General features: G+C 42.9%; 1 protein-coding gene across 3 annotated transcripts in view; it reads right to left on the bottom strand.

Annotated features, from left to right (window-relative positions):
- Nucleotides 1–675: 675 nt before the first annotated feature.
- The window catches only part of LOC124011992 (tenascin-X-like), a 38221-nt gene continuing 11172 nt past the window's right edge, over nucleotides 676–27724 (bottom strand). For 2 of the 3 annotated variants that reach the window (XM_046325314.1, XM_046325313.1), the window contains exons 2-17: nucleotides 24486–25066; nucleotides 21996–22898; nucleotides 21291–21406; nucleotides 13217–13370; nucleotides 12815–13093; nucleotides 4959–5081; nucleotides 4692–4835; nucleotides 4101–4220; nucleotides 3660–3818; nucleotides 3376–3518; nucleotides 3125–3257; nucleotides 2869–3020; nucleotides 2350–2446; nucleotides 1636–1797; nucleotides 1273–1436; nucleotides 676–1126 (exon numbers count right to left, since the gene is read on the bottom strand). In XM_046325314.1, the coding sequence (XP_046181270.1) occupies nucleotides 1028–1126; nucleotides 1273–1436; nucleotides 1636–1797; nucleotides 2350–2446; nucleotides 2869–3020; nucleotides 3125–3257; nucleotides 3376–3518; nucleotides 3660–3818; nucleotides 4101–4220; nucleotides 4692–4835; nucleotides 4959–5081; nucleotides 12815–13093; nucleotides 13217–13370; nucleotides 21291–21406; nucleotides 21996–22898; nucleotides 24486–24879 (3342 nt within the window). In that variant the 5' untranslated portion in view covers nucleotides 24880–25066 and the 3' untranslated portion in view covers nucleotides 676–1027. Of the gene's footprint in view, nucleotides 1127–1272; nucleotides 1437–1635; nucleotides 1798–2349; nucleotides 2447–2868; nucleotides 3021–3124; nucleotides 3258–3375; nucleotides 3519–3659; nucleotides 3819–4100; nucleotides 4221–4691; nucleotides 4836–4958; nucleotides 5082–9291; nucleotides 10789–12814; nucleotides 13094–13216; nucleotides 13371–21290; nucleotides 21407–21995; nucleotides 22899–24485; nucleotides 25067–27724 lie in introns of those variants that run through there. The other variant, XM_046325315.1, reaches the window with a different exon arrangement.

Genomic DNA, 27724 nt, shown 5'->3' with positions numbered 1-27724 from the left:
TGAGAATTACCAGTCAAGTACACACATAAATCTCCATTATTCACCCGCTCATTTCCACGGTTGTACCATCAATGCATACATTTTTTTTTACAGCTGACGAGAGGGATGCCACAACACTTAGAGTAATAAAAAAATTAAAAAATGGACATTGCAAAGATAATCTAGAAACTGTACAATATAACATACGGATGGATAACTGTCCTCGCTTTAGTCTAGAGAGAAAGGCATTTGGAGATTTTTCAACAAAAGCTAATAGGTGCATGTTCTGTGGGTGGGATTGAGTGTGTTTGCCTGTGTGCTTATGTACAGGAAACTGGCCAAATGAAGGAAACACTTGAGTAAACAAGGGATACAGGGTATATTGAAAGCAAGTTCTTCCACACAGGTGTGGTTCCTGAGTTAATTAAGCAATTAACATCCCATCATGCTTAGGGTCATGTATAAAAATGCTCAGTTGCCCCATTATTTTGGCTACCCTGGCTAGAAGAAGAGATCTCAGTGACTTTGAAAGAGGGGTCTCAAAGGAGTATAGGAGTTTAAAAGTGTGTGTGTGTGTGTGTGTGTGTGTGTGTGTGTGTGTGTGTGTGTGTGTGTGTGTGTGTGTGTGTGTGTGTGTGTGTGTGTGTGTGTGTGTGTGTGTGTGTGTGTGTGTGTGTGTGTGTGTGTGTGTGTGTGTGTGTGTGTGTGTGTGTGTGTGTGTGTCAGTCGCCATATCTCAACCCACTTGAACACTTATGGGAGTTTCTGAAGTGGTGCCTGAGACAGCGTTTTCCACCACCATCAACAAAACACCAAATTCTGGAATTTCTCGAGGATGAATGGTGTCGCCTCCCTCCATAAGAGTTCCAGACACTTGTAGAATCAATGCCAAGATGCATTGAAGCTGTTCTGACTCGTGGTGCCCCAACGCCCTATTAAGACACTATCTGTGTTTCCTTCATTTTGGCAGTTACCTAGGGGTTGTGTGTGTGTGTGTTCATAAAGTGTGCCTCTCTCCCCTTCTCATTTTCTGTCCACCACTTTGTCATTACCCCTGAGTTGGAGGGGTGAAAGATGTTGGTCTGAGCTTCATCTCAGTGAAAGGGACGGAATAATCCTTGCCTTTCCAGGCAGTCCAGATCAAACCCTGAGACACAAAGAGATAATTAGGTTAATAAACCACCCCAAAAATGTAACTGATTGTAGTAGCTGACTTAGATTACTTGACTTAGATTAATTTGATGATTTAGACTCTGAAATAGTGAAATGAGGTATGAAGTCAGGTGGGATTACCTGGTGATTGACACTGGTGTCGTAGAGGCCATTAAGGTTGGCCTGGTGGCAGTTCTTATACCACCAACCCCCTCTATAGGACATGGCGCAGCGGGTGATGAAAGGCGCGGGGTCTCTGTCTCTGGTAGAGAACATGCGCCCGTTGTGGTAACTCATAGAGTCACCTACCGGGCCGAAAAAGGAGAGAGGGAAAGGGGAAAAGGGAGATCGAGTGGAAAGACGGATGGCAGGCGCGAGGACGGGAAAACAGTAGGTGTGGAATAGAGGGAAAAGGAGAGGGAATAAACGATGGGGTTTAATGATTATGTGGAGATATGCACAATAAGAGGTCAATCATGTTTAGTGGACAGATTCTGTTCATACCTGCTGTACCGATGTACCCAGACACTTTGAGAGCGTAGTTCCTCCTAACAGTGTCCACCATGAACGTGGAGTACTTGGCAAACACGGATTCGTCCCCTGCACGGAGGTCCACACGTAGGGTCATCGGTGCCATGCTGGTTAGATTGTGTAGGTTCTCATTACCTATATACGGATAGAGATGAGTGGGAAAGAAGGTGTTATAGCACACACACAAAAATGCTTACTGCCAAGCCAACTGTAGTAAACTATATGTATTGCCTCTAGGGGGCGCCAAATACTATTTTCATCAGATCTGCGCAGTAGAGCATGATGCCACTCAATGTTAAAATAGTGGATACTGTGCTACCGATGCTAATGCTCAGCCAATTGCTCCAATAATAGTGAAAGGACTTAGTGATAGGCCCTCTGCTACTGCTCTTGGTTTTCCTTCTGTTTGTGCACCAATAGTGCCAGTAGTCTGCTTTTTTTCTACCCTCTTGCCATACGTTTCCACATTAAATTGATCCTTCTCATCTGGCACTGCACTGTTTCATTTCCCTGCCTAGCAATGGGTCTATTTACTGAGTTGATCTGTCACCAGGGCTAGCGCTGTTTACGTAAGAGTGACATGGTTTAGCTTTTGCGTCGTCAATATAGCCGTTCCGTTTGATGTTACGCTGGTACACTGCTGCTGAAGCAGGTGAAAACAAACTTTGTGTGACAAATGACTCTCACCCAGCCAAAATTCCCCACTCAGTTCTCCAAATCCTTTGCTGTAGTTCTCCCAACCTCGGAAGAAGTCAGTTTTCCCATCCATCCTTCTCTGGAAGACCTGTAACACACACACACACACACACACACACACACACACACACACACACACACACACACACACACACACACACACACACACACACACACACACACACACACACACACACACACACACACACACACACACACACACACACACACACACACACACACACACACACGCTCATACAGCTGACATATACCATGCTAAACCAACCCTTAACATGTCAGTTAAAATGAAATACCACTCTTTTGTTTTGTTAGTTCCCTGTTGATACCGTCCCAACATTTTCTGCATGTCAGCAATCACGTTTTCAAGATAGACTTATATCTTGACAACTTGACTGCTGACATGCAGAAACCTTTTTGGGGACTGTATTGACAGTGGACTAATGAAATACCAAAAGATCATTTTTGTGTGGTCTCACAATCATCTCTTACCGTCCAGCCGCCTCCATCAGTCACCTGGTCGCAGTAGACCAACACTGGTTTTCCCTGCCTTCCATTGGGGAAGATCTCCACCTCTCCAGACTCATGCATCCCGTTCAGCAGCTCCTGGGAACAGTCACTTGGGAAGGGGTACCGGAGATTCCCTGAGAGAGAAGAAAATCAAAGAGAGAGACCAACTTTATGAAACTGCGTTTTCGATGTACGTATTTAATTTGTTCAGTTTGATCAAATATATTTGGCCACTTACCTGTGGTGAACTCTGTGGAAATTGCAGCAGTATAGCTCCCTCCCCTCTCTCCCTGTAGCTGCACGGTGTACTTGGACATGGGATGCAGCCTGGTCAACTTGAACTCCGTTACTGTGGAGTCAATGGTAACCTCCTGTTGAGAAGTTAAAAGGTATCTGTCTAGACCAGTGTTTGTTGTATTTTGTCCTCGTGTGCTGTACTGAATAAAATAGAATGTGTGTCTGTCTCCACCTTTTTAATCAGTTCCTTACCTGCATCTCCTGTCCCTCCGTCTGATAGGTCAGCTTGTAGCTTCCCACAGCGGCAGAGGGCGGTTTCCACGTCAGCAACGCTGAGCGAGGAGTCACCTGACTGGCCTTCAGGTCACGCGGGACTTCCCCGTCTCCCCCAGATCCTGCCAGAAGGACATGGACACAACCACAAGAAGCTCAGTTGTGGGATTCAATAAAAACAGCAGCCTTACATTTCTTCCCTGTCTCGGGTGAGTTGATTGTTTAAAGCATTAGGGTAGTTTGAGAGTGTGTGCCGGACTGACCACTGGTGGTGGTGGTGGTGAAGGCGGTGATGGCGGCAGGGCCATCCAGGTTGCCCAACTGACTGGTGACCGTGACGGTGTACATAGTGGAGCCCTGCAGGTCCTTCAGCTGCTGCTCGGCCGCGTTGCCCGACACAGTGATCTTCACATCATCTGACCCTTGGTTGACACAGAAACAAGTAAGCGGCAAAGAAAGCGCAGGTGAGTGGCAGGGGAGAGAGGTAGGCTTCAGGATTGAATTGATTTCTCAGTGTTTATATTGTAATGCTGTAGGGGTGGTCATAAACTGGTTGGCCAATACAAGTATTATGATCTCATCTAGAATGACTGTGGCCTGTGAATGTTCCAACTGGGAAGGGAAATGCTCTAATATGGCTAGGGGTTTTAAAAAGTCCCACAGGATATTGTTGTAATGAATATCCAACCTGTGATACCCGTTACCTTTTTCAGAGCCATAAACTATGACGTAGCGGTCGACCGTTGCCAGTGCTGGTCGCCATAGCAGCAACGCCTTGGTGTCTGTGACATTAATGGCCTGGAGAGTCGTTGGAGGGTCAGGGACTAAGATGGGTTTGGGTTGTGAAGAAAATGAAGGCGCGAGAAAGTGAGCGTTAGTTATCACAGTGTGAATTCAAACCCCGTTGATGTATCATTGGATTTCGCAACATATGGAACATAAGAATCTCATTCTTGCTAAATAAATTAATAAAGTATTTAGACATTTTAATTGAAGCAGTTCCAGAATATACCCTTTGAGAAAATATGAAAATGCACAGATCTTTCCCAGATCCTGCACCTGCTGGAACCATTATCAGAACACAGAACCCACTGAAGAACACACACGAAAGTAAGAAAGAAAACACACATCATTCATGTGGTTTTTAATGCTTAACTTAAATTCGTTGGTCGAGACATCACAAAGGACCAAAAAAAAAATGGTCGATAGTCTTGATAATTTACTATAATTTATAATCGGATAACTTCCTGTAAATTAACATTCATCCGAAAACTGAAAGTCAACAGTAAACTTACGTGTCATAACCAGGTCTTTGATTGCATCGCTCTCGTCCAGTCCAAGGACGGATATCACACTGACCTCATAGGAGGACCCCGGAGAGAGCTTTGACAGTGCCAGAGTGGAATCCCCAGAGTCCACCATTACTGAGACAGGCTCCCCTGGAATAGAGCGGACAAATTGTGAAATATGAAGTGTTCCTACAGATGTAAAGAACACACAATGATGTGACTTGACTCAACAGTCCGGATGTTGACTTCCAGAACATCTGTGTAAGGTCCTACCTTCCTGTGTGTGAGTGTAGGTGACCTTGAAGCCACTCACTGGACTTTTTGGCTTGGTCCAGGATACAGAGAGAGACGTCTCAGTCACTTCACTGAAGACAAGACCTGAGGGAAGCTCTGGGCCTGGGCATGGCATGGGAAGGATATGTGTGAGCGAAAAAGAGTCATGAAAGAAGGAAAAAGATAGAGAAAGACAAATAAAAACAGGAAGAAAGACATAAAAACAAAGAAAGACAAATAAAAACAGGAAGAAAGACAAAAAAACAAAGAAAGACAAATAAAAACAGGAAGAAAGACAAAAAAACAAAGAAAGACAAATAAAAACAGGAAGAAAGACAAAAAAACAAAGAAAGACAAATAAAAACAGGAAGACAAAACAAAGAAAGACCAATAAAAACAGGTAGAAAGACATAAAAACAAAGAAAGACAAATAAAAACAGGAAGAAAGACATAAAAACAAAGAAAGACAAATAAAAACAGGAAGAAAGGCATAAAAACAAAGAAAGACCAATAAAAACAGGTAGAAAGACATAAAAACAAAGACAAATAAAAACAGGAAGAAAGGCATAAAAACAAAGAAAGACAAATAAAAACAGGAAGAAAGACAAATAAAAACAGGAAGAAAGGCATAAAAACAAAGAAAGATGAATAAAAACAGGAAGAAAGACATAAAAACAATGAAAGATGAATAAAAACAGGAAGAAAGACAAAAACAAAGAAAGAACAAATAAAAACAGGAAGAAAGACATAAAAACAATGAAAGACAAATAAAAACAGGAAGAAAGGCATAAAAACAAAGAAAGATGAATAAAAACAGGAAGAAGAGACATAAAAACAAAGAAAGACATAAAAACAAATAAAAACAGGAAGAAAGACATAAAAACAATAAAAACAAAAGATGAATAAAAACAGGAAGAAAGACATAAAAACAAAGAAAGACAAATAAAAACAGGAAGAAAGACATAAAAACAAAGAAAGAGAAATAAAAACAGGAAGAAAGACATAAAAACAAAGAAAGACAAATAAAAACAGGAAGAAAGACATAAAAACAAAGAAAGAGAAATAAAAACAGGAAGAAAGACATAAAAACAAAGAAAGACGAATAAAAACAGGAAGAAAGACATAAAAACAAAGAAAGACAAATAAAAACAGGAAGAAAGACATAAAAACAATGAAAGATGAATAAAAACAGGAAGAGAGACATAAAAACAAAGAAAGACCAATAAAAACAAGACAAAAGAATGGAAGGTAAAAATAGTGGACTTGGAAACAGAGCTTACAATACATTTGAGAAACAGAAAAGGTAGACTTGAGGAGAAGGTAAGTCATTACTACATGCGTGGAGAAGTAATAGATTAGAAGGTCAATATCAGTGGAGGCTTCTGAGGGGAGGACAGCTCATAATAATGGCTGGAACAGAGCATATGGAATGGCATCAAACCATGTGTTTGATGTATTTAAAACCATTCCACTTATTCCGCTCCAGCCATTTTCACGAGCCCGTCCTCCCCACTTAAGGTGCCACTGACCTCCTGTGGTCAGTATGCCCTAAACTGTAGGTGCACCCATACTTTACTCACGCTGTTATTATTAGTGCTCCAATGAGTTTGTGTATATATGTACAATGCAAACATATATACAGTATACGCAGTACAGCATATACTAAAACAGACAAATGTGTCACTGTTAAATGCAGATGTTGGACCCTGGAAAGCAGTAAGGGAAAAGGATGACATATTAATGTTGAGCTGGTCTTTTGATCCTGAAAAAAAAAAGTTGTCAGGAAAGATAAAATGAAAATAGTTATAACAGAAGAAAGGAAAAATCTTAAGATGTTGATAACAAATACAGTTTACTGCTAATTGTTTTAAATACACGAATAAGAGAGATAAAGCAAGATAAATCATTTCTAAGGGATAAGAAATGTGTTGACCAACAGATTTTCAACCTTGAGTGAGCAGAAGCCTGCCATAATGATTCCAAATAACATTTGAGACCTCACCCTCTGAAAAACAAAATATTTAAAAAATAAATAAACGTTTAAAAAATCGTTAACCTTGTGGAATTTAATTATTTTCTTCTTTTTTTAGATATAAAAAAGACTCATAGGATTAAAATCTGTACATTTCACACTTAAGATCAGGAAAAACCATAGAGACCAACCATGGTCTTACCCTGGGTTTTGTGAGTGATGAAGGGAGCCAATGAAGGTTGCTGACTTAAAGCTTACCCTAAGTGAGAGAAGATCAGACCAGCAGTGAAGGACGGTTGTGGCTGAATGATTCAATGTCTCATGAATATCAGAGTCATTTTCATTAGTACAGTGCCTTCAGAAAGTATTCACACCATTTTACTTAAAAAACAACAACATTTTGTTGTGTTACAGCCTGTATTTAAAATTGAGTAAATTGAGATGTTGTGTCACTGATTTACACACAATAGCCCATAATGTCAAAGTGGAATTTTTGTTTGTAGAACATTTTAGAAAGTCAAAACAATTGTCAAAATGTGCTTAACATGTCATATAATAAGTTGCATGGGCTCCCTCTGTGTGTTTAATGTGATTTTTGAATGACTAGCTCATCTCTGTACCCACACGTACAATTATCTGTAAGGTCCCTCAGGTGAGCAGTGAATTTCAAACACAGATACAACAACAAAGACCAGGGAGGTTTTCCAATACCTATTGGAAAGGCACCTATTGGTTAATGGGTAATCAAATTTTAAAAGCAGACCCGGAATATCCCTTTGAGCATGGTGAATTCATTCATTATACATTGGATGGTGTACCAATACACCCAGTCACTACAAAGATACAGGCGTCCTTCCTAACTCAGTTGCCGGAGAGGAAGGAAACTGGTCAGGGATTTCACCATTAGGCCAATGGTGATTTTAAAATGGTTAGAGTTTAGTGGTTGTGAACTGAGGATGGCTCGACAACATTGTAGTTACTCCATAATACTAACCTAAATGGCAGAGTGAAAAGAAGGAAGCCTGTACAGAATACAAATGTTCCAAAACAAGAAACGGAATACAGCTATAAGCACAGGCAAAATCCTAGAGGAAAACCTGGTTGTCTGCTTTCCAACAGACCCTGGGAGACAAATTCACCTTTCAGCAGGACAATAACCTAAAACACAAGGCCGTATATACACTGGAGTTGATTACCAAGACGACATTGAATGTTCCAGAGTGGCCTAGTTACAGTTTTGACTTAAATCGTCTTGAAAATGGCTGACTAGCAATGATCAACAATCAACTTGACAGAGTTTGAAGATTTTTAAAAAACAATAATCCTGGTGTGCAAAGCTCTTAGAGACTTCCCCCAAAAAGACTCACAGCTGTAATCGCCGCCAAAAGTGCATCTACAAAGTATTGACTCAGGGGTGTGAATACTTGTGTAAATGAGATATTACTGTATTTAATGTTCAATACGTTTGGAGAAAAAAAAATCTAAAAACATGTATTCACTTTGTCAATTTGCGGTATTGTGTGTAGATGAGTAAAAAAAAGAAGATTTTATCCATTTTGAATTCAAGCTGTAGCACAACAAAATGTGGAATAAGTCAAGGGGTATGAGTCCTTTCTGAATGCACTGCGTGTGCTTAACACATGGATGCATTTGTGTTGACATACTGTACACGTACAAAATGGAAAACACAGGCTGTATATGATATGTCGTATTTGGACCAGGGAGACTATGTGTTTATTGTGTAAGATGAGTCACTGATCAAGAACCTGGATCTGCAACTGTTACAAATGCAATGATTATAGATTACATTTCGGAAATGACATTTGTTGATGGGACGCACTTCAAATAAGTTTCCCAGTAAACAACTGCCCATTTCCCCCTGTGTGTTTTGGCAATCATACCTGTTTTTCCACAATGCACCCAGTATGAACACCACACATCACAGTTGCACGCATCACCGCACAACATGGCATAAACAAGGGGTTAACATGAAATGCAATTGATTAGCACATATATGCATGGTTATTTGGTCATTGCATATTTTGCAATTAAAGCTTTGGACATTGCTTTAATTAAAAGCCCCCGGTTGTCAATGACAAACCGAAAGAGACACAGCTCACGGTATCAATAAGCAGATGATGCAAATTAACAGCATACGTGATGAGGTACTGTAATTCAGGAAGTTACAGTATCAAGAGTGTGACGGCTCTTGATATGGATATGGATCAAGCAGCGGTGCAAGTGTACCTCACCTAAAACGGTGTGAGGATGCATCAAAGTTCAAGAAAAGCCAAGTCCTGTATTTGAACGATAACGAATAAACCCTTGTAGAGGTTGGAGAGTTTAAACTATGGCCGGTACCTGTGCTGACGATGAGTCGGTGTATTTTGGAGCGTAATCCGGGACCCTTCCCAAACACGGACAGGGAATAGCGGGTCTGTGGATGGAGATTCTGGAATCGGAATGAGCGGGCTGACCCCGGAAGGACTTTGGAGAACTTGATTGTACCACCGTCGCCAACTTTAGCTGTAGCATCACTGTCGCTGCTCTGTCTTTGGTTATCACTTTTGCTATTGGTAACAGTGTTCTCCTCCCCGCCCTCCTTACCTTGACTCACCCCCATTTCACTTTCCTCCTCATTCCCATTGTTCTCCTTCTCAGTTTGTCCCTCCGCCTCCCCTTCCTCCTGCCTATCCTCCTCTTCCTTCTCCTCCTCTTTCTCTGCCTCGCTCTTACTTCCATGCTCTTCCCGGGTTACTATGAAATTTCTGTACATCCCCTCTGGTGCTTCCCAAACGAGTATGAGCCCTCCTGAGGTTATGCTTTGAACCCCCACTGAGTTTAGAAGCTGGCCTGTTTTTCCAGTAGTAGTGACATCTGACCCATTTATCTGGTCTCTTGAGTCAGCGTTCTTACTCACTTGACTACCTTTGTCAGGATGGCCTGTTTTTGAATCTTGGCCCCTTTGGCTCAAGCTACTGTTATTTCTTATGTGTGTTTGATCTCGTGCTATTTTACCAGCTGTGGCATTTGTTGTCTTGAGGAGAGTTTTGGGCTTTAGGTCTGTGTTTGTGTCATTCTGGCTGGTGCTGTAGGTGCCCTGCTCCCCTGTTTGAGGGGTTTGAACGATGATGCCGTTGTTCCTGTTTGTCAGTTTAGGTGGGAAAGGTCTGCGTATGGGGCCTCTTGATGGATACCAAGGGGGTATCAGGTTTGTTCGCGTCCTGTTTGGGAATGCTCCCATATTTGGGTGTGGACGGCGTTGCTGCGTCCCCTTTGGAGGTAGACGGCGCAAGGGTGCTGTGCTGCCCAGTGTCAGAGTCCTTGACCTGTTTCGTTCAGTTCCAGACGACACCACGTCAGTTGCCCTGTCCCCATCTCTGCTGATACCATCCTCTGCCACAGCAACATTTTCTTTAGTAAAGTCTGATTCCTCTGAAGTGGATGATGATGATGAATAGCCTTTGCCACTGTGTTCTGATTCACTGGAGGACTTTGGTGCTCTCTCTGGCTGGGCATCTGAAGGGAGGGTTGAGGATTGTGCTGGGGAAACGGTTAATGTCTTTGGAAGCACTAGTTGTCTGTCAGTCATGGGTTGACCCGTACCGGTCTTTGATTCATTTTGTTTTGCGGGAGCTGAAAAAGGTGAACGTGTCCTGTTTTGAAATGGTCTCATATTAAGGTACGGGTGGCGTTGGTAGGGCCCCTTTGGAGGTAGGCGGCGAAAAGGTGGTGAGCCGCCCATTCTCAGAGTCTTTGTCTTGTTTTGTTTGGTTCCAAACAATCCCCCGTTAGCGGTTTTCGCTCCATCTTTGCTGACTCCCACTTCTGCTACTGCAACATGAGCTTTACCTGAGTATGAGTTGGAGGGAGATGGTCCGTTACCATTTTGTTCTGATTCACTGGAGGATGTTGGTTCCCTCTCTGGAGGGAGGTTGGATGATTGGGTTTGGGGAACAGGCAAAGTCTTTGCATTCGCCACGTCTCTGTCAGTCATAGGTTGACCCATACCGGTCATTGATTCATCATGCTTAGCGGGAGCTGAAGAAGAAAGTGACACGTGGGAAGTAGGTGATACTGGTGAAGAAGAAGTTGGATATGTAGGACTTTGGGTGGTGTGTGGAGAAATGTCATCTGCTTTACTCTGTGTGTGAATGACCCGGTCACGCTCATGAAATGTTGTCTTTGAATGTCCTGTTTCGGACACTTTTAGGGCACCGTCCTCTTTTTCAGCGAAACTCTGCCCTGCTGTGGGTTTATGTTGAACTATTGTGCCATTCAACCGCCCTCCAAGGACTCTCTCTCCACGTGTCACATTGACTTTCCTGTGTGTCAATTTAACCTTGTTGATCCATTTCTTCCCATTCGGGTGAACCGTCGTATTTCTTTCTGATGTGGTGGTATGCTCCAAACCCTCTGTCCCTGGCCCTGGCTCATTTGTTTCAATCTCTGTATCTTCTTTTCTATCGGGTAAGTCCTTCACTGACGGTTCAGAACCAGATCTTGAAGTGCCATTTACAGGAAGGATCCCGACAGGATATGCCTTTGTCAAAGTTTCATCTTTTTCTCCAAGAGGACTCGTCTCCAGGTTAGTTTCTTTCACAGTTAAGGCTACAGTCTTGTCCCCAACAAAGGGATTCTCTGGTTTAGAGTCCGTATCCAAGGTCTCCTTGACCTTTGGCACCTCTATTGGATTTCTGCTCGTAGGCTTTTTCAGAAGACTGTGACCCACTCTCCTCCCACCCTGGCCGACTCTTGTACCATTAAAACGGATAGAGCCTCCAATGTATGGTTTCCTGGGCAAGGTTATTCTATCACCTGGTTTAGGTATAACCCTGTAGTTTGTGTTGACAAGTGGTCTTGTACTGGTTCTAACAGATGTGTCCTCTTTGGTTCCATTGGTGCCTTCGACTGTCACAGAGCCTGGTCCACTCCAATGCTTCACCCTCTCTGGTTCTTCACCCTTGGCCTTCGTGTTGAGGATGTCCTTCACAGGCTTTGTATTCCCGGCTGAGTCTCCCTCGTGGCTTTCTACTCCCGGTGCTACCGGCATGGTCACCCTGGATATTGTCTTTGTGGATTTTCCTAAAGGCATGAAGCGATTAATTGGAATCAAAGATACAACTACAGGAGGGAAGCACTGTTAGATCCAAATGGGAAAGTCACAAATATTATCTTTGAACTGAACAATTCGAAAAAGTATTCTTTCCTACAACACCTGCATTGACATTAGTGCACTAAATAGTTGGCCTATGTGCTGTCCAAACCTGCAGAGAGAAGTGGAAAGATTATTACATATGGTCATCAACACAACCTTGCCATTCACTGTTCGGGTGCTGAAATATTCAATGTTGTGAGTTAAGTGTGTGCTACTATTGTCGAGAAAGAGAGCAGCATTAGTCATACAAAAGAAAAAAAGAAAAGGAGAATGTATATTACGAAGAGAGATCAGCTTAGCTCCATGAGGAGGTTTTATATTGTACATAAATTCATTTCAAACTAACATTTTAATTTCACTTCCAATAACCTTCTCGATTGAATAATGACGTGTCTAGACATGTTCACTTTAGTGGGATAACACATCACAGGAGCAGGGCTGGCCTCCCTTGCATATTCACATTGCCAGGGAATCCAATTTGTTTCAGAGATTTCTCTCTTTTTAAACATAGTGATGACGTTCTCTCTCTCCTGCTTCTTCCGCTTTAGTTCACAATATCTTTGTTGTTTCATGACTGTATGTTTGTGCAACTCCCTTATCTCAAAATATAGTATTATAATCTGAACCACTTAATCAAGATCACTTCTCATACAATCTAGTCCCTGGACCTTTTCATATACAATGTAGTAAGTAAGGTAAGCAACCTCCTCATCCAATAAAACTCACCAGGAGTGACTTGGACTGTTGCTGGCTTGCTCTTGATCCCGCCTTTTTCAGCCACTAATGTGATGTCATACGAATGTCCCGGGTCCAAACCGTCAATCTGGGCAGAGTCCCTCTCAGGGGGCAGGGTCAGGTCTTGTCTTCCCTTGGCTGTTCCGTCTGTCTGATTGGGTGTAACAGTTAAGCGATACCTGTCGATGTCTCCTTGCGATTGTTCCCATTGGACAACGGCAGATGTTGTGGTTGTCTTCACAACTCGAAGGTTTGTGGGACCAGAGATGACTGGGTGAGGGAAAAGCAGTTGGGGGGGGGGGGGAGAACAACATAGCATTTATGTCTATCGATAACCGAAGTAGCAGATGATCATGATAATAAGGGGATACGAAATAGGCTTTCCTGACTCACGAGTGGTGAATTCTGCTGTGCTCTCAGCGCCCATTCTCCCATCTATTTCTCCATTGATTGTCACCGTGTACGCCTGCCCGGCCGCCAGGCCTGTTTGGGTGTAGGCCGTGAGCTTGCCTCCAACCTGAGATGTTATCTGTTGATCGCCCTCTTTCTGTGTGGCACAGAAAAGGATCAAGTCAATGTTAGAACAGATATCAAGAGGATTGGTAATCCCTTTTCCTTCACAGGCCTACTGGTATTTCAGATCATTTGTTAAAGTAACTGTAGTTAGAACCTGTTAAAGATGATACGGAATGGGTGCATGTATGCTTACCAGCAGGGGGAGTAGGCTGACTTACAAATTCTGTCATGCTGAGCCTACTCTCTAAAATGAGTAACTGGACTCATATTTATTAATGATCATATTACTATTTTCTTGGCACTGAGATGAACAGCCCCATATTCCAATGATGTAGTAGTAGTAGTATTGTGAAAAGAATACATGATTAACGTGTTAGGGGGGAATCCAGGTGATCACTAAGCTTTGAGAACTGTTGTCAGCCGTTCACGTTCCAACTCTCACAATTTCCTTCATTGATATGTGATCATTTGAGAAACCAACTGAGGAAATATGCTTTTAAAACCCGAAACAGTATCAGGTTGTTATTCTTCAACCTATGTGTTGGATGACGACCATTATTTCCATTCATTTAAAAGCAGTAGTTTCAGGTTTTACTCAATTACTCCAATATGGGGGTGTTCTCCAAGGTTTTTCACAATGGTGTAATATATTCTCTCATATGGGAAATGGAGCCCAGCTGGGTTGCCAGGTTGCCCAGCGTTGACCTACAACAGAGTGCGTATGTGATATGCCTCCCGTTTCGAGCGTGTCATTGTGCTTTATCTTGCACAATGTGGGGTTTGTGTCCTGTTTAGTCTGCGTGTGTTGTTTATCTGTAAACATGAGAGATGAATGTGTATCTCCCTCATTCATTCCCTTCCGCTCTGTCACAGCTGCCGACCAGTGAAGTCATTTGTCTGGCCAGGGCCATGTTTTTGACAGTGTTTACGGTTGCCCTGGCAACAAGCATCCCACATCTGCATCTTTTCTTCTCCCTTGCTGTCCACTCTCTCGATCTCCCGTTATCCTTCCCTTTCCCTAACTATTGTTGCTATGACTTTGTCCTTTGACTCTCCTATGACTAGTTTAATGTATTCCCTTTATAAGGATATCCTCCCTTCATCCATATTTCTTCTCACACCTACCAATGTCATGTACGGAGAATAGGCTGTTTCCGTTGCTGTTTTGCGGTGAGCTTTTGGAATGCATCCTGGTGCTGATGCTGTGGCCAAACTTCACTCTAGTAACCTCCAATAGTCTCTGTTTTTCCACAACAACAACTAAAAATGTCTCTTTTTTTCGTCCGGAAACCCCTTCATGAAGAACAACAATCTCATTCACACATTGAAAGAGTTCCATTAAGTAGGATAAAGAGTGTGGTTTAATCTTGTTGCACTTCCCTACTTTTGGTTGTTAATTACGGTGCTTCTCTTTGTTTCAGTGTTGGAGATTAGACTTTTACAGACATGGATACAGCTTCTCTGGAGTGCGTGTGGACTACTGTAATAGCAAGGTCCGACAATATGTGCATGATGAGTATCAATCCAGTTTGTCATTGTGCACATCTGTCATCACCCCTCTGTGCAGGTTGGGAGCATATGTTCTATTACAGGTCCAATGCAGACATTTATATATTCATATCAAATCATTTCTGGATAACAATTAAGTACCTTACCTTGGTTATTTTTGAATTCAAAAATGGTTAAAAAGAAACAAAAATAGCTCCTTCGCAACAAGCAATTTCTCAAGCAAGATGTTTGCTAGCACTGTCTGGGAGTGGTCTGAGTTGGGAGAGAAACATTGAAAACTAGCTGTTATTGGCAGAGAGGTCTGGAACTCTTTCTTATTGGTCTATTAGCTAATTTACCGCCTGGTGATGTCACCACAACTCCATCTCGCCAAAACAGGCAAAAATTTCAGGCAGCCTTTTCAACCAGCTCTTACGCTAAAAGGGCATTATCATCATTTTCTAAATTAAACAGTATTATTCCATCCTCATAATGTTGAAATATATATAAAACACAAGAAAATCAAGTTTTTGACTGCACTGGGCCTTTGTTAAGGCACAATTGCAGTGGGAGACCTCACATGGCCACTTTGTTTACTTTGTCTACATACTCACCTCATTTGTATATACTGTACTCGATACCATCTACTGTATGCTGCCCTGTACCATCACTCATTCATATATCCTTATGTACATATTCTTTATCCCCTTACACTGTGTATAAAACAGTAGTTTTGGAATTGTTAGTTAGATTACTTGTTGGTTATCACTGCATTGTCGGAACTAGAAGCACAAGCATTTCGCTACACTCGCATTAACATCTGCTAACCATGTGTATGTGACAAATACAATTTGATTTGATTTGATTTTATATTGTATTAGATCATCACAATGCATGTTCTTTATACATAGTGTCCAGGCTACTGTATGTTAACTGAACTTGAACTCAATAGGAAGTTATTCTGTAATGCAAATCAGCGAAACACTAATAACATCCTATACTCAAAACATGGAGTACAAAGGCAGCTTTGAATACAATTGGTAGCATATGTCTCTGTGAATCCACTGGAATTCACTTATTGCATCGGTTAGCTACCTTTGATATTGGATACTGGATGTGCTCTTTTTAGTTAACTGATTGATACCATGAGCTGCTGAACAAATTTAATACAACAACACACTTATGTCATGTTATGATGTCCCGTCATATGTTTGACATTTTATGTAATGCTTTTATATTCATTTTATATTATTATTATTATTATTTCGTATTGTATCTTCCATTCTGTGGTTACTATGGCTGTGAATCCCAACCATATAAGTTGAACCAGTAGAGAAGTATATCAGCTGAAACTAGTATCTACTGTAGTGACAGTTTGTTAACACCAAACATCATTAAACAGAAACTGGAAAAATGTCCACGGCTATGTCTTTTTGCAAAGCGTTTGAATATCTGCACTTTTACAGGACCTATAAACCTCGCTATGTACTCCAACAGTCCACTAAAGTGTTTTACGCAGTGAAACAATGGTTTTGCCATTTTAAAAGTCTTTCAAGGCTGAGTGAACTTAATGACTGAATTTAAAATAGGAAAACACAGGAATTGTGAGTTCAGAGGGATTGAGAGTCATCTGTTTCTGACATGGTCTGAGACTCCCCTGCCAGTAACTTCTGTGATGGACCTCTGCTGCTCAGCTGTCAGACTGTGGTGTGTTACTGTTCCCAAGATCAATCTTTGGATTGATTTTTTTGGCATAGAAAACGAAGGGCTCTCTATTCAGTCCATATCGCTGAAGTTCAACGTTACAGTGTAATTGAAATTTAAAGGCAATGTCCCGGCGTTAGCGGAGACTGCATCCACGGTAAAAGCTATATATATCAGCTCAATTGGAAATTACCTTTAAATGACCTTACATATTATCCACTAACGGCAAATAGAGGCAGGCAAATGTAACACTTATCTACCTACTCAGAGCATGTGCTGACATTTTCAACCTCTCCCTGACCCAGTCTGTAATACCTACATGTTTCAAGCAGACCACCATAGTCCCTGTGGCCAAGAATGTAAAGGTAAAAGACCATCACCCCGTAGCACTCACGTCTGTAGCCATGAAATGCTTTGAAAGGCTGGTCATCAACACCATCATCCCAGACACCCTAGACCCACCCCAACAGATCCACAGATGACACAATCTCTATAGCACTCCACACTGCCCTCTCCCACCTGGACAAGAAGAATACCTACGTGAGAATGCTGTTCATTGACTATAGCTCAGCGTTCAACACCATAGTGCCCTCCAAGCTCATCACTAAGCTCAGGACCCTGGGACTGAACACTTCCCCTCTGCAATTGGATCATGACAGGCTGCCTCAAGGTAGTGGGGGTAGGCAACAACCCATCCGTCAAGCTGACCCTCTAGACGGGGGCCCCTCAGGAGTGCGTGCTTAGTCCCCTCATGTACTCCCTGTTCACCAATGACTACATGGCCGCACATGACTCCAACACCATCATTAAGTTTGCTGACAACACAACGGTGGTTGGCCTAATCATCGACAACGATAAGACGGGCTGTAGGGAGGAGGTCAGTGACCTGGCATTGTGGTGCCAGGACAACAACCTCTCCCTCAACGACAGTAAGGAAAAGGAAATGGAGGGCTGAGTGCGCCCCCATCCACAACGACGGGGCTGTAGTGGAGCGGGTCGAGAGCTTTAAGTTCATCGATGTCCACATCATGAAGGAATTATCATGGTCCACACACACACCAACACATTTGTGAAGAAAGCACTCTCGATGCCTCTTCTCCCTTGGGAGGCTGAAAAGATTTGGCATGGACCCTGAGATCCTCAAAAGTTTTACAGCTGCACCATTGAAATCATCTTGACTGGCTGCATCCCCACTTGGTATGGTAACTGCTTGGCATCCGACCGCAAGGCGCTACAGAGGGTAGCGCATATGGCCCAGTACATCACTGGGGCCGAGCTCCCTGCCATCCAGGACCTCTACCAGGCGGTGTCAGAGGAAGGCTCCTAAAATGATCTCTGCTACTGCACAGCAAGCAGTACCGATGCACCAAGTCTGGAACCAACAGGGCTGTGAACAGCTTCCACCCCCCAAGCCAAAGGCATAAGACTGCTAAATAGCTAGTCCGGGTAGCTATTGGTTAACTATATAGCTATCGAATTGAACTCTTTTGACTCATCACATACAGTACACTCCTGACACTATTTATTATCTATCCGGTTGCCTAGTCACTTTATTCCTACCAAAACTGCCTTCAGAAAGTATTCACACCCTTTTACTTTTTCCACATGTTGTGTTACAGCTTGAATTTACAATAAATTACATTGAGATGTTGTACTACTTATCTCTGCACCTGTACATAGCCCATCTGTAAATAGCCCATCCGATCTACCTCATCCCCATACTGTATTTATCATTTATTTTGCTCCTTTGCACCCCAGTATCTCTACTTGCATATTCATCTTCTGCACATTATACCATTCTAGTGTTTAATTGCTATATTGTAATTACTTCACCACCATGGCCTATTTATTGCCTCACCTCTCTTATCCTACCTCATTTGTACATGCTGTATATAGACTTTTCTACTGTATTATTGATTGTATGTTTGTTTATTCCATGTGTAACTCTGTGTTGTTGTATGTGTCTAACTGCTTTGCTCTATCTTGGCCAGGTCGCAGTTGCAAATGAGAACTTGTTCTCAACTAGCTTACCTGGTTAAATTAAGGTGAAATAAAAAAATAAAAAAAATAAAAACATCTACACACAATAGCCCATAATGTCAAAGTTGAATTGTGTTTATATAACATTTTAGAAATTAATAAAAAATGAAAAGTTGAAATATCTTGAGTCAAATAAGTCTTCAACCCCTTTGTTACGGCAAGCCGAAATAAGTTCAGGAGTAAGAGTTTGCTTAACAACTCACATAATACGTTGCATGGACTCTGTGTGCTGTAATAGTGTCTAATGTGACATTTGAATGCCTACCCTAATTCATCTCTGTACCCCACACATACAATTATCTGTAAGGTCCCTCAGTCGAGCAGTGGATTTCAAACACAGATTCAACTACAAAGACCAGGGAGGTTTTCCAATGCCTCGCAAAGAAGGGCACCTATTGGTAGAAACAGACAGACATTGAATATCCTTTTGAGCATGGTGAAGCACTCTGTATAGAGTGCATTCAGAAAATATTCAGAGCCCTTGACCTTTTTCAATTTTACAGGTACAGCCTTATTCTAAATTTAAGGGACAGTCTAAATGTACAGGTACAGCCTTATTCTAAAATGGATTAAATCAATACACTCTCTCGTCAATCTACAAAAAATACCCCAAAATTACAAAGCGAAAACAGTTTTTAGAAATATTTGCAAATTTATAAAAAGCTTAAAATACTGAAATACCTTACTGGCATACAGTTCAAGTTTTGATTTGATTTGAGATGATTTGATTTGAGATGTTCGATCGGTTCAAGCCCGGACTCTGGCTGGGCTACTCAAGGACATTCAGAGACTTGTCCCGAAGCCACTCCTGCGTTGTCTTAGCTGTGTGCTTAGAGTCATTGTCCTGTTGGAAGGTGAATCTTCGGCCCATTTTGAGGTCCTGAGCGCTGTGGAGCAGGTTTTCATCAAGGATCTCTCTGTACTTTCCGCGTACATATTTCTCTTGATCCTGACTAGTCTAGCATTCCCTGCCATTGAAAAACATAACCACAGCATGATGCTGCCACCACCATGCTCCACTGTAGGCAGTGGTGTAAAGTACTTAAGTAAAAATACTTCAAAGTACTACATACAGTTGAAGTCGGAACTTTACATACACTTAAGTTGTAGTCATTAAAACTCGTTTCTCAACCACTCCACAAATGTCTTTTTAATAAACTATAGTTTTGGCAAGTCGGTTAGGACTTCTACTTTGTACTTGACACAAGTAATTTTTCAAACAATTGTTTACAGACAGATTATTTCAATTATAATCACTATATAACAATTCCAGTGGATCAGAAGTTTACATACACAGCTTGGAAAATTCCAGAAAATTATGGCATGGTTTTAGAGCCTCATTTAAATAATTTGAGTCAATTAGAGGTGTACCTGTGAATGTATTTCAAGGCCTACCTTCAAACTCAGTGCTTCTTTCCTTGACATCATGGGAAAATCAAAAGAAATCAGCCAGGACCTCAGAAAAAAAATTGTAGACCTCCACAACTCCTCGGGAGCAATTTCCAAATGCCTGAAGGTACCACGTTCATCTGTACAAACAATAGTACGCAAGTATAAACACCATGGGACCACGCAGCCGTCATACCACTCAGGAAGGAGACGCGTTCTGTCTCCTAGAGATGAACGTACTTTGGTGCGAAAAGTGCAAATCAATCCCAGAACAACAGCAAAGGAACTTGTGAAGATGCTGGAGGAAACAAGTACAAAAGTATCTATATCCTCAGTAAAACAAGTCCTATATCGACATAACCAATCTCTGTGTTCTGCAAAAGGTACAGGGATTGGACTGCTGAGCACTGGGGTAAAGTCATTTTCTCTGATGAATCCCCTTTCCAATTGTTTGGGGCACCTGGAAAAAAAGCTTGTCTGGAGAAGACAAGGTGAGCGCTACCATCAGTCCTGTGTCATGCCAACAGTAAAGCATCCTGAGACCATTCATGTGTGGGTTGCTTCTCAGCCAATGGAGTGGGCTCACTCACAATTTTGCCTAAGAACACAGCCATGAATAAAGAATGGTACCAACACATCCTCCGAGAGCAACTTCTTTTGGGATTCAGTTCATTTATTTGCATGGCAAAGAGGGGCTTTGCAATTGCTTGCAATTCATCTGATCACTCTTCATAACATTTTGGAGTATATGCAAATTGCCATCATACAAACTGAGGCAGCAGACTTTGTGAAAATGAATATATCTGTCATTCTCAAAACTTTTGGCCATGACTGTATATAGTCAAGTTATCGTTACTCGCTGTGTATTTATTCCTCGTGTTATTTTAAAAATTAAAAAAAGATTTCTCTTTTTTTCTATCACGAAGCATGTGACAAATACCATGATTTGATTTGATTTGATTTGATTAGAAGCCACAGAAGTCAATGTCTTTTTCCACGAGAGGTCTTTATTTACTCTATGCCACCATTGAATTCCCTTGGGCTTTCAGGGACATTTTAGGCAAAAGATTTGGGGATTTGTCATGGAAATAACACACCACCATGACCTTTTCAACATTTGCCCCCAAAACAAGTCTTAAAACCTGGAATGAGAACCGGGCTTCCTGCCATGAGAGCAACCTTCTGTTCATTTTGGTGACTGTTCATTCTCAGCTAATACATCTGTTGTCTAACAGTTGTTTCTCAAGTTCAGTTTACTTTGTACTTTAGTTAGGACCCAGACTCACAACTTCATAAGAACTTGTGAATAGAGTGTGTAGGGTGTTGTTACCTGGCTGGCGAAGGTGACGTGGTAGGTGTCATACTGGACTGGAGGTGGGGTCCAGAAGAGGGTGACAGAGGATTCAGTGACGTCCTTGGTGTTGAGCTGGGACACACCAGACATGGCTAGAGGCAAGAGTGGGGGGGGTAGGTGCTTAGTTCCAGTCATTCAAGCCAACAATGTCATGCAATGTTTACCGCGGAATTGATTTTAAAGGCAATAAAGCCTCCTTTTGACCAGCTGTCACATTTCCCCCATTTAACTGTAAAGTCAATGTAAATGTAAGTCCATGTGTAAGTAACATCAAGCTGCAACATATGGTAGAGGTCTACATACAGTCATTGAACGCGTAACATTTATAACAGTATGTCGACTTGGATAGAAGTGAATACTATATTTCCATTTGACTCATTTAGCAGACGCTCTTCTCCAGAGTGACTCACGGGAGCAATTAGGGTTAAGAGCCTTGCTCAATGGCACACCGGCAGATTTTTCACCTAGTCAGCTAAGGGATCTGAACCAGGGACCTTTCGGTTGCTGGGCCAACGCTCCTAACCGCTAAGCTACTTGCCGCCCTATATTTGCCACACTTTACTAAACACTGATGTATTAGTACTGCCCTCTGGCTAACACAGTGTGCCCTCTGTTTCACTGGACAATATAAAAGTCAAATACAGCCGAGAGTGTTTTATGGAGAATATTTGGATGACTTACCGGTGCCACAGTCAGCTCCAGTGAACCCAGCTTCACACTGGCTGCAGTCTGGGACGGCGAAACCACGGCGACACACACACCTCCCCTTCACACAGCGCCCTTTGTTGCTGCAGTTATCGGGACAGCTCTTAGCGGCGCAGTCCTGTCCGCTGAAGCCCACTTCACACACGCACTTCCCGTTCACGCACCTTCCCTTGTTGCTGCAGTTATTGGGACATGCTTTGGCGGAACAGTCTGGCCCCGTAAAGCCGCTATCGCAGACACACTGGCCGTTCACACACTTTCCACGGTTGCTGCAGTTGCCAGGGCAGGACTTGGTAGAACAGTCAGGCCCTGTAAAACTGCTATCACACACACACTTGCCGTTCACACATTGCCCCTTGTTGTTACAGTTACCAGGGCATGTCTTGGTGGAGCAGTCAGGCCCTGTGAAGCCAGTGTTGCACACACACTTGCCGTTCACACATTGCCCCTTGTTGTTACAGTTACCAGGGCATGCCTTGGTGGAGCAGTCAGGGCCTGTGAAGCCAGTGTTGCACACACACTTGCCGTACACACATCGCCCCTTGTTGTTACAGTTACCAGGGCATGCCTTGGTGGAGCAGTCAGGCCCTGTGAAGCCAGTGTTGCACACACACTGGCCGTTCTCGCAACGCCCCTTGTTGTTACAGTTACCAGGACAGGACTCTGAAGAGCAGTCTGGTCCTGTGAAACCTGGGTCGCACACACACTGGCCGTTCACACACTTCCCCTTGTCATTGCAGTTGCCGGGGCAGTCAGACAAACTGCAGTCTGGCCCACTGAACCCTGGGAAGCAGACACACTTGCCATCCTCACAGCGTCCCTGGTCACTGCACTCGTTAGGACACTCGTCTCCCTCCGGCTTGATGGAGCACTCAGTGCCTAAAGCGGGGGTTCGGACAGAGACAAAGAGTAAAACAGTAAGACAACCAGAGTGTAGAAGGAACAACAGAGTGTAAAAGGAATATCAGCCCACAGAGAGAAGCACGAGATTGAACTTCACTCAACTTTCTAAACTCTTCCCTGTTAGTGAACACTATCAACGTTTCACTGTGGCAATTGTGATCGAATCAACGCAATATTAACCACTTTCAATGCAACACAGAGAAGAAGAAAAAACGATGCAAGAACGAATCAGAGTAGGATTCTATTGCGCAAGACTCGGGCCATACTCTACACAGGCCGGTGAGGCATAACCAATCAGAGCTGCAGTAGGCCTATATGAAAATAGATCATTGCCATATATGGATCTGTGCCGTTTACTTTGAACTGGACTGTGTTTACAGCTGTGGCCGTGAGTAGATGCGGTTGTTTCGAGATCAAAGAATTATCTGCATGTAGCCACGTACGCACATTGTGTTCATATCCTTTACTAGTTAGTGAGTTATTAGCCCAGTTATAGATCATTTGTCGTCATCAATAGGGGACTGATTACTTCCTACAAGAGCACGAAATGTGCACATTTCTAGACATCTTTGAAAGCAAGTCAGGTAAAGAGTTGTTTTTTTTTGTCTTAAAGGTGCAGTGTTGTATTTTGAGTTAGCCAATAGACATAGGGCAGCATCATTTGTCTGATTCTATGTAATAATGGTATGGGAATAATAATGGATTTTATTTTGTAAAGTGGTTTCTTGCATCAAACAACACAACAACATGTTCAGTCACCTCCTTGTCTGAAGGACAGGTGGCTAAACAGGTTCATGTCAAGCCCTGCATGTTTTCTTCGTTCAGTCTCATGGAATGTAGGCCCACATTGAACACCACATTGGCTGCTACTGTAGGTTGAATGATAGAACAGCTGTTTTCATGTTAAAATGTTATGGGATGCATTTTCTCCATTGTTTTTGATGGTAGGCCACTCAGATAGGCCTACGTTATGATCAAGTAGACACATTAGCCTACTTGACACTGTTAAAACGGTAACTTATAGCAGATACAGCCTCTGTTCACAGTAAACGAGCGCTGGAGGTTGCACAGAATGTTCAGAATGTTCAAGTTTGCACTCAGCAGATCTGAAATTTACTCTGTGCCGCCCCCCAAAAAAATGTGAAGGAACGTTGCAAGACTGTATATGATATTTTAAACAGATTAGTGGATAAACTATCCCTGCTTTTGCAGAAAGTGTCCCACATTGAAAGAAGGGTGGAGAGCTAGATTGGGAGGATTGTCTGAGATCACATTGGGCACAAAGTTAGAGCTGGACTTTTTTCTATACTTGCTCTGATTGGTCGAACCCATTAGTAGAGTCCTCATTACTCAGGTCAGTTAGATCATAATATGAGCATGGCTGTAGTCTGCCAGTTTTATAAATGTGATCAGGATTGAGGTCAGTAATGGATTGTGTGCTTGTGCGTGTGCGCGCTCAAATTAGAACCAGTTGGGGGATTTCAGCGAGATGAGAGATTCTGTGTAATGGTCAAAACCAGACCAATTTGATCAGTGAGTCACCTGGCAGCAGTCCTACTGTACCTTTGCTCTGCTGGGACGTGCAGCAGCCCCCCTCTGGGCCTCCACACTTCTCCCTCAGGGCAGACACCTCCTTCTCCAGCCTCTCCAGACGGTCTCGCAGGGCAGCAAACTCGGCTTCGCATCCGCCTCCGCACGACCCCGGAACCAGTCGGATCCGATGGGTAAGGACTAGAGGCGAACCAGGCTCAAGGTCCAGTTCCTTTCCCTGGTTCTGACTGGAGTCCCCCTGAACACATGTCTCAGAGATCACCACTTTGATTGGCTGCCCGCCACCCTCTGGCTTTGTGTTCCTGGGTGCCCTTTGACCCCCAGTCTGCAGGCTCTGGGAACCTGATAGGGTCAGGAGGGCAGGGCAGGCGAGGAGCAGGAGGAGGAAGGATGGGACAAGAGGCATTTTGGGCAGGAAGTCGCCTTCAGGTGGAGGGGGAGGGCAATTCACTTAACAAAATGATTACAGTTATCAAAGACAGGCTGGGGCAGAGGGATGAACTCTGCTGTGGAGGTGCCTACAAGTCAAGGGTTTTTGTCATCAAGGGGTTGCCTTATTCATGTGACTCTGTAGAACCGTCACCACTGTATCCCTGGGAAACAAGACAGTTCAGAATAAACATTCACCTGAATTCATGTAAGCACAACAACTATCACAGTGGCTATAGTGAGCTGGAATAGCCTTCTAGTTGTTTATGGCCCTGTCAACACACCATGTTAGCTTGGAAAAAATGTTTATCTAGAAGAGTAATTCAATATACTCTGTGACCAGTGCGTTCCTATTTTCCTACGGCAACATGATTGTGGCACCACAAACTGGTTCTGAACCGTTTGCCATTCGTGAACAGCCCACAGTGAACTGGGCATGGGGTCATCCCCATGCCCAGTTGGTGTTGGTTAAGCTTGTGTTTGGACAGGGTAGAGCCATGCAGGATAATGTGATTTACCAGTGGGACCCAATAAGGTCACTATCCTCATTCCAGCAGGGGGTTTGGATGCAATTGTCTGACCTGGAGCCAGAGTCTCAGTCCGTACCACGTAGGCCAGGGGCAGTGTACCCACAATCCCTCCCTCTCTCACCTGACTGAACCCTAACCAGCCTATCCTCAGTCCTCTCAGGCATTTTTCATACCTTCCCGTGTATCACAATATGGAATGCTATGGCTGCCATATCACCAGCCTAATGCCTCAACCTGCTATCTGTCCAGTAACATGTGCTATGTATTTTCTAAATGAACTAGGTTAAGTCACAACCTACCTAACATCCCCAGAATGTATATGCACAAAAGTGGATAATGTTCAAATGATCTATGCACACACAGTTCAGCTCAAATGACCAGAGTGGTAAAGCATTAAGAACAGCATAACGTCATAGCACCTAGAGAGTGAGGGAAATAGATAAATATACAGAGATTTTTAAAAATGAGGGGGCAGTAAAAGAGAATAGGAAACAAAGTAGCACCAGGAAATGACTACATGTTATTCAATTTCCGGCAGCCTAGAAAAAAGCTTATAAATCGAGGCCCTTGGTGGGCAAATACAGTGCGTTCGTAAAGTATTCAGATACCTTGAATTTTTCCACATTTTGTTACGTTACAACCTTTCCCCCCCTCTTATCAAACTATACACAATACCCCATAATGACAAAGCCAGATCTGTTCCCCAGATCTGTGCCTCGACACAATCCTGTCTCGGAGCTCTACGGACAATTGCTTTGACCTCATGGCCTGGTTTTTGCTCTGACATGCACTGTCAGCTGTGTGGACCTTAGCTAGACAGGTTTGTGCCTTTACAAATGATGTTCAATCAATTGAATTTACCACAGGTGGACTCCAATTAAGTTGTAGAAACATCTCAAGGATGATCAATGGAAACAGGATGCACCTGAGCTCAATTTTGAGTCTCATAGCAAAGGGTCTGAATACTTATGGCTATAAAGTATTTCAGTTTTTTATTTTATAATAAACGTGATTTTCTTTCGCTTTGTCATTATGGGGTACTGTGTGTCGATTGACGAGGGAAAATATTATTTTAATCCACTTTAGAATAAGGCTGTAACGTAACAAAAAGTGGAACAAGTCAAAGATTCCGATTACTTTCCAAATGCGCTGTATCTTGTCGGCATGAGGAGACTCACAGACACACATCACTCAGGGATAGATTCACTCAGTCCCTCAGAGCTACACTGCTTCCAGTCCCGCGAGGCTATGTCGCTCAGGGTTTACAATCATATAATATCTCTGGCACGGGGGATACCAAAACTTACCACCAGCCTTACTCGCAGTCACAACATACGGCTAACATCACAGAGTGAGCGAGGTAGGAAGGAGAGGTTTAGGCAGAGGAACATAATACTAAAGTCCACCTAGCTACTACGGTGGCGGTTGCTACTGCGCTAGTTGACTGAACCCAACTCCATGGTGAAGGAAGTTCTGAGGAACTCCACCAACGGAGTTGAGCAGGGGCCAGGCTTTGTGGCTACGGTGCCTACTGCCACCTCTCTGAATGATAGGGTGCATGGTGATTTTTAACAGTGGAACTGGTGTTTCCAACTCTCTGTCATTTCCATCGTGGTCTGGAACTCCGTAATAGACTCAAAAGTACTGACATCCTCCAACGGTTTCCTTACCGATACCTGTCACGGCTGGTAATAAGTCTCTAGTCACAGAAGAAAGGGGTATATTTTACAGCACCTCTGTCTGCAGATGTCTTAGTCGAATGGACTGTGAAGCGTTTCCGATTGCTTTGCATCCTTTTTTTGGTATCTGCATCACCTTCCCACCTCCCCACCTCCCTCCGGCTCTCTCGCCTTTCAAGCGCCCTCAATACGCACATTAAAATACACAATGGAATATCAAAACTATTTATGCCGGTCAACACATCTTTTGTAGAGTGGTTTTGAATTGTATAACGGGTAGGGATGGCATGCTTTTGTGCATTGGCACTCGTGACTCACTCTCTTGCATTTGAAGTCTACACAGACACTATGAACGATATCACAGACTTGTGCAATACAACGTTTGCAGGGCCAAAGTCATATGGATTTGATCCTACCTATAACATATTTAAAACCGTTCCCTCATGTAGTTATTCAGTACTTACACTAATATGCGTTGCTTACAAATGTACATCTAGGATGCCCAGATAATGTACCCCACTCTACTTTTTTATTCATATAACTAATAATGAATCAATTTCATTCTTATTGATATGAATGAACCATCTTTGGCATTTATTGTCAATATACATTT

The sequence above is a fragment of the Oncorhynchus gorbuscha genome, linkage group LG24 (assembly GCF_021184085.1).
Source record: "Oncorhynchus gorbuscha isolate QuinsamMale2020 ecotype Even-year linkage group LG24, OgorEven_v1.0, whole genome shotgun sequence".
Classification (NCBI taxonomy): Eukaryota; Metazoa; Chordata; class Actinopteri; order Salmoniformes; family Salmonidae; genus Oncorhynchus; species Oncorhynchus gorbuscha.
This window is presented reverse-complemented; position numbering and strand designations above follow the sequence as displayed.